The following is a 7,470-nucleotide window of genomic DNA, read 5'->3' on the forward strand; positions in this document are numbered from 1 at the left end:
CGATCTGGTTGAACTAAATTGAATAAATCGTATAAAAAAAATTGAATCGAAATATACTCTTTATGTAGCCAAAAAGAATCAAACAAGTTTTGTTTTTTTTTTCACTTAATTTGTAGGGTTTTAGGTTTTTCAGTTTTATATAATAAAAATCAAATCTGATTTGTCCATAAAAACCAAAACCAAATTACATACTTTCTTTTTAATCCAATCAAATTGATCGGTTGGTTCGATTTTTCAATTTGACCCTAATTATGTCCACTCCTTGAGTCCTAAGACAACACGATAGTTACGACACAATGGGGTGACTGGAGAAGCTTACAAGTTAAAATCAAATCTTATAAGTTTGTAAAATCCATTGTGAGAGGAGTAACATTGCCAATAAATAAATAAAGCATGAGAAAGAGCAAAAACAATTATTGCTGCTTTCTGTTGCCCCAGTGCTTTTTCTTTATTTAACCCACCATTTTCTTCTTCCTTAGCCTTGTAAACTTCCTCTTACTTTCTCGTCCCCCTCTCTTTCTCTCTCTCTGCCCCTACTGCAAATGTCTCAAGTCCATATAGAATCTCCAAAACACTGTGCTAAGAAAGGACTAAACGTAGACAAGCTCTACAAGAAGCTATTCTTTGCCTTCTCTGCATTTTTCACATCAATCCTATCTCTAATACTAATCATTTGGCTTATACTACGTCCAGCAAAACCTGAGTTCTCACTCAAAGAAGCTGACATCTACCAACTCAACCTCTCAGGCCTTAACCTTCTCAACTCTTCAATCCAACTTACCCTTCTTTCCAAAAATCCTAATGAAAAAGTAGGCATTTACTACGACGAATTACAAGTCTACGCAGCCTACAAGGGTCAGCAAATAACTGTGGGTTCTACTCTTCCTCCATTCTACCAAGGACATCAAGACAGCAACCTCTTGACTGCATCTTTGATTGGAACAGGACTACCGGTTGCTTCATCGTTCGGATACGAAGTCGGACGCGACCAGACTACCGGAAAACTTGTTCTTATTTTAAAAGTAAATGGAAGCCTCCGGTGGAAGGTTGGGACATGGGTTTCTGGTCGATATAGGCTTAATGTTAATTGTGTTGCTGTTATGGGTTTTGGACCTTCTTTCCCTACCGGACCCTTGAGTTCAAGGCAAGGGACTCAATGTTCTACTACAGTTTGAATTGATATTTTACTAACAGATACTAAGCAGCTAGTGAGTTCATTGCTTCTTTCTGCTTCCTATGTTATGGTTACTTGTGTGTGTTTCTGCTGCTCTTAATTAAGTTCTGTAAATTAATTATAACAAGTGATGAGATAGAAAATTCTATAATTATAGTTTAGCCAGTGCCAAGGGAAAGCTTGATTAATAATTAAGGCCTTGTTTGGGATTGAGAGTGTAAATCCGATCTTCTCTTTTTATTTCTTATCATTACAACTTCTGATTTTTCTTTGCATGTAAATGGTGATGCGGTGGAAAATTAAGGCGGATTTCATCTTTTTCAAAATTTTAAGTATATATAATTAGAAATTGCCCTGTCAATTCCTTTAACAAAGCAAGCAAAAAAGTTGGTAATGGAATATAATGTAATTTAATATATTTTTAGTGTAAATATTACTGTGAACATTACATACTGTTACGGATCATTAAACAGAGCTTAAAATTTCAATTGTTACTCTAAAAATTGTTTACTCATGGTTCATCAAAATTTGAATTGTTTTCCAAGTAGAAAGAAAGACATAATGGTAAAAAGAGATTCTGAAGAGAAAAGGTGGAAATTAGTTGCTTACTTTGCCAAGGATAAAATTTCCATGTCATATCTCAGCTCTTTAATGATTACAGCGAAAACACAAGTTGCTATGCTGCTAGGTACAACTTCTGGGTCTGGGTCCCTCTTAAACTTTATATTATATTTCAAGAATCTTTCCTCACACTTCTTCCAACATATGCATATACCAATAGATGAAATTGGATTTGAATTGAAATTGAATATACCATTGATTCAGGGGTTTAAAAACCTAACCCTTTGTATGGAAAGGAAAGGAATGAAAATATTTGAGGAAAGAAAATAATGAAAGAAAATAATAAGAAAAATAATGAGGAATTGTCAACTTCTTTTCCTACACGTTTGTGTTTGGATATAACAAAAGAAAGAAAATAATTTATTTTCTTTTATTTGGAAAGGGAAAAGTTTTAACGAAAAATAAATGTTATTATTGAAAATTGACAATTATATTGTCATTTAATTTATGGGCTATGTAAGAAATGGTTAAATTTTATTAATTGATTTGGGATATTTAGATAATTTAATAAAAATGAGTGAAATTTCATTGTTATTTCCTCCATTATTTTCTCTCCAATTGGTAGAGATTCAAAACATGTGGACTTCGGTGGAAAATAACTTTCCCTAAATATTTTCCCTAGTTATTTTCCTTTAAAAAAATATACTCATCCAAACAAAAGGTAAAAGTTGCCCCAGCCAATTCAAGGTTTCAATGTCTAGGTTGTGTTCGGCAATCACTTTTTAAGTAGCATTAGTTTTTCAAGTTCCAGTTAAAACGCTAAACGCTATCTTTAATAGTTTTTAGGTTGTGTTCGACAACAGTTTTATAACTACCCGGTCAAAACCCTAAACATTATTTTTTTATAGTATTCGATAACATAACATTTAAACTAACTTTCAGAGACTAAGGTACCGTTTTATAAAAATTAATATGTGTAACTTTTAGTTTTTAGCATTTTATAAAATACGTTTAATGAAACGCTACTCAAACAACTGCAAGGTAAACATTATTAAAACAGCTAACAGCTACCAAAATAGTTAGTTTTTCTGAACAGATCTTTATATTCTGATTGGATGGAGGTATTTTTTGAAGGAATCAAAATAACTGACTAAAATAGTTTTGGAAAGCAATTTTATCTTGTTTGGAAAAGAAGAAAAAATAATGAAGGAATGAAAAATTAATTTGTTTTTCTCTCTATCTCACATAGATAGAATCTCTCTATTTAGGAGAGATGGAATATTGAAGTTTCTCTAATTTTTATGCAATTACTAAAATGCTCAAACTACTTTTTTAATTAAATATTGAAGATATCGAAGTCTTCTAAAAGAATAAGTGAGGTTAAAATAGTAAGATATCAATATTAATAATTTTTTTCCTCTACAATTTTGCTTTTTTCAAACAAAGAAAAATAAATTTATTTTCTTTCCTTTATTATTTTCCTTCGTTAACCAAACACAAGGATAGAAAATAACAATATGTCGGAGCAACTTTTGATATTAAGACGCAATTACCCTCTATACTTTTCAACCAAAAAGTCCAAATATTTTTAAAACAATAAAACTTGTTCATAAAGCCACTATCCAAAGTCCAATCTTAAGCTTTATAAATCAAATAAACCCACTTCAGTTTATGCAATCTCACTACTCTTCTCTTTATTTCCCTGATCTGATCATGGCCAATTCAACAGCTGTTTGGCAAATCGAATCCACGCCTGAAATCATTTGATTTTAATTTTCCAATATTTTATTCATTTTTCTAAACGCGTGATTAAGCATTCGAGATTGATTCTCCAACACGGTTGAATATTTTATGTTTTTCAGATTAACATTGTTATTCCTTTTGGGAGCAATTTAAATCTGTAAAAAATGAATTTTTTAAAGTGTGATCGGTAAAATTAGCTATTTTTTAATTTTTAACAGTTTTAATAATATTTAACTTTTTAAAATAATTTTTTATTAAAAAGCTAAAGCTAAACCATAAAAGGTTAACATTATTCAAAAGGCTAAACAACACGGCCTTAAAAAGTACAGGGTAATCTTGTCCAAACATAAAACATTGCTTGGTTTTAACATTACTTGCTTTGACGTTTTCTCTTTGGTACCAAAATTTTCAAAAGCAAACAGCCTTTTGCACCATTATCTCAAAAAGCTATTTTTCTCTTAAACGTCTCAATTAACTTTAATGACATTTCCTTTTCTACTCAATGTATAATTGATGTATAAGTTGAGTTCAACAACTAAAAAGAATTTTGCTTTAACAGGGTTGAAAGGTGAAGATGGACAAGGTGACAGTGGGAGCATGGACAACCTGTTAACAAATAGAGTTGACGACAAAGCCATGACATGAGAAAGCAAAAGGTCTTTAACATGTAACATTTTTTCCTTGAGAAAATTTCATGCACAAATTGGTAAGAAGTAACCACTGGATATCCGAGAACCTACAAATCATGAGGAAGAAGCATGCTTTTAGACAAACATTTAAGGAGTTGAAGTTAGCTGTCTAAGAAGGGATTTCTGCACAAATCTGAATAGGTATCAAAATAAAAAGAAAAACACCATGCAGGACTAACTAGCAATAATGCTATTGGAGAAGTATTGCCTTACCAAATTTCAAAATCATCCACATTGAAGTCCAAATCCCAGGAAACTCGAGTGGAAAGAAATCTATTTGCCACAGAACATACCATTTAACAGCTTGCTACAGAAAATCAGATGGTCCTGCAAATAGAAATTCTAATCTCACACCATAGAGGTTCTGTCTCCACATCCATTATAGTATATTGCCAATTTGCCATGCCACCTGATATTTTCCAGCAATAATCATCATAGATCATAATATTAATCAACATTTAATTATCATTCAAGTGTACAAAGCCTGATTAATCTTTGGGTAGACTGTCATCACCCCATCAAGACCATTTCATCTTTTGGTTCCTCAATTGTCTTCTTTTGTTGTTTTATATGCACAATGGAAAATTAAAAGAGAGAGATTCAAAGAAGAAGAAGAAGAATCAAAATAGGAAGGACTTAGTTGCTTGCTTTCCCATGAAAGAAATTTCCACATCAATCCCTCCACTCTAAGGATTATCTTACTATGACTACAGGAGTCTTTCCTTTTCCTGAAAATACCTTTCCCACTGGCTTTCATCCATGTATGTAAGTTACTGAATTGGATCTTACAAGAATTATACTATAGAGTACAATATCCAATCAAGCCAATTCAATACAAAATCTTCCAATGGTCCAACTTCCAGTGAAAGAAGAAACCACAAACTGATATTTAAGGCTTTTATTTTAGTTACAGTATCAGACTGCAGTCACTATTCTCTGTTCCAATTTCCTATTTGTCATGGACACGCACATAAGCATTAAATTGGACATGAAATCACATACAACTGCTAGCTTTCTGATGGGTGATTATGTGGGTTAGAAGCTACCGATAATCCTTTTGTGACTCACCTAAGAATAGCTGAGTGAGCACTAAGTCCTGACAGATGTATAGAAAGACAGATAATTAGTTGTGAAATAAGGAAATCCTTGTACACCGTTAGACGCTAAAGCAATAGGAAAACACTATCAGGAAACTAGTCTGCACTCTAGTAACTGTTGCTGGACCGAAAGCTGTTGCCAGAGACAAGAATACCACAGCTATTGAGAAATTGCAATATAACATTAATTTGCCTCACAGTTACAACCTTTAGTCCCTAACCTTACACTGTACAACCTTCAGTCCTAACCTTACAATATATGACTGCTATTTACCTTCAGCTCATTTGCAGCCAACAGTAGGACTCAAAACCCACTCGCCAGCACCCTGATACATTGAATTACCACCATAATCTTCTCATTTCACTGAAGAAACAAATTACATTGCCTTAGTCTAGATTTGTGAAAGCTACAATGGCCAGAGGTACATAAACAGAGGTCTGTCTGTTTGAGAAATTCAAGAACCAGTAATCAGAATGAAACAAGACTATCATCACAATCCAAATATACAAAGGAGAAATGAATTTGAGAATTGTGTTGCAACATATTAACTTTCCAATTGCAAGTTGGAGACAATGAATAGAAATCTGTAGTTCCTATATTTAACTCTATAATATTAACCTTCATACATGTTAAAACAGTACACTGATTTCTCAGCGTCTCACAGTCTCAATGCATTATATAATCATACAAAAAGCAACATAACGATAAAGGTAGCGTACAACTCAAAATTGCAACAATGTACTGAAAGCTGAAAAATCATATTGCCATATATCAAGGTTGAACCGAATCAGAACTAACCCATTTCCAGAAATGTTTCTTAACAGAAACAGCTTTATCTGCAGCTCTCTTTTCTTCAGAATCAGGATACTCCTCCACCTCCTCTGTACAAAACTCTTCTTCAGGTAATCCATCCACCATCACATCCATAGAATGTAACACATAACGGGCAGGCAAGCCCGGATACGAATTTGAATTCCTTTCCTCAATCTTCTCTTTATATGAACCAGGCACAATCTTTATAGTTCCACTATCATTCACTATCGATCCAAGCTCTTCTTTAATAGCGCGATAGACAGCGGCTTCAGGGGTTTCATTCGGTTTCATTTTCTCCGATAAGGGTCTACACCGATTCCTCACGCTACCATCTGATAATTCTTGACGCGATTCAACAAGAATTTGATCGTCTTTTCCTATAATTCGAACTGAAACCACACTAACAGTACGGATTGGAGGGGTGGAGTCGGCAAGGGAGGTTTCACCTTCAGATAGCTCGAGCCAGAGGTTATGGACGTTCTTGGTGCCGGGTCTTACGCCCCATGAGGCTAAAGAATCAGACGGCAATCGCGGCTTGAGCCAATCGGAAAGAGATTGTGGGGTGGCGAAATGATGATTGGTTTTGGAGATGGACATGGAGGGAATTTTGAGGAAACGACGAGGGTTTGATGGGAAACAAAGAAATGGGATTTTGGGAAAGGGAGGCTTGGAGGAGGAAGAGGAGAAGAGAAAGAAGATAGAAATAGCAGTGACAAAGAAATCAGGAAAATTTGTGGGTTTATGGGTGCTAATGATTGGATTTGGTTGCGGCGGTGGTGGCGGTGACATATCAATTGAGAATGATAGTGTCGCTCTGTAATTGCAGCAGAGAAGCAGTGCTTTGAAGGTGGAAGTCCATTCTCTGAGAAGAAGAAGAGGAAAAAGAACAAGGAGATGGTTTGTTTTGTCTGTCTGTGTTGGTCAAGACATTGAGAATTTGAGGTGGGAAATTGAGGGCACTTTGTGATCAGATATTCTCTTTTTGTATTCCTTTTACGGATGTACCTTTTGCGCATTCCATTTTCATTTTTCCACAAAATTTGTACAGTTTAATTTTCATGTCCGTTCCAAACTCGTTTAAAATTTATCTATCCCAAATTCATTTAAGAACTTTTGTGAAAATATTCATACTACACCTGTTTAAAAAATCTTAATACTTACACCCATTTAACTAATGTACAAAATCGCTTTAGGTGGATTGAGATGAATATAATACCAATGAAAATCACTCTTATCTCACCGAGTCCATTATAATTGATATTGGTTAAACTTGGAGTCTGTGCAATAAATTTAGTTATTTTAATAACTGTTAGCCGTTTGAATAGCTGTCATTTTACTAGTAGTTAATAATTATATAGTGGTTTAAAATAAAAGTATTTAGAATAAATAACT

The 7,470-nt window shown here is 33.9% G+C and overlaps 2 protein-coding genes across 5 annotated transcripts; one reads left to right on the forward strand and one right to left on the reverse strand.

The window, feature by feature from the left end:
* Positions 1-386: 386 nt before the first annotated feature.
* Positions 387-1,396, forward strand: LOC105641076 (Late embryogenesis abundant (LEA) hydroxyproline-rich glycoprotein family). The gene has a single exon (XM_012225535.4). The coding sequence runs from the start codon at positions 543-545 to the stop codon at positions 1,173-1,175; it is 633 nt and encodes a 210-aa protein (XP_012080925.1). The 5' UTR covers positions 387-542; the 3' UTR covers positions 1,176-1,396.
* A 2,704-nt stretch (positions 1,397-4,100) lies between these two features.
* On the reverse strand, positions 4,101-7,060 carry LOC105641084 (RING-H2 zinc finger protein). Of its 4 annotated transcripts, none has more exons than XM_020682174.3 (3): positions 6,064-7,059; positions 4,381-4,494; positions 4,101-4,214 (listed from the first exon to the last, which is right to left on the reverse strand). In XM_020682174.3, the coding sequence occupies exons 1-2, from the start codon at positions 6,865-6,867 to the stop codon at positions 4,441-4,443; spliced, it is 858 nt and encodes a 285-aa protein (XP_020537833.1). In that variant the 5' UTR covers positions 6,868-7,059; the 3' UTR covers positions 4,101-4,214; positions 4,381-4,440. The 4 variants fall into 4 exon arrangements, with proteins under 4 accessions (XP_020537833.1, XP_020537834.1, XP_020537827.1 ...); XM_020682175.3 differs by having other exon boundaries at positions 4,381-4,576; positions 6,064-7,057; XM_020682168.3 differs by lacking the exons at positions 4,101-4,214; positions 4,381-4,494 and adding an exon at positions 5,274-5,706 and having other exon boundaries at positions 6,064-7,060.
* Positions 7,061-7,470: the final 410 nt, after the last annotated feature.

The sequence above is a fragment of the Jatropha curcas genome, chromosome 5 (assembly GCF_041381405.1).
Source record: "Jatropha curcas cultivar XTBG-Jc1 chromosome 5, XTBG_Jcur_1.0, whole genome shotgun sequence".
Lineage (NCBI taxonomy): Eukaryota > Viridiplantae > Streptophyta > Magnoliopsida > Malpighiales > Euphorbiaceae > Jatropha > Jatropha curcas.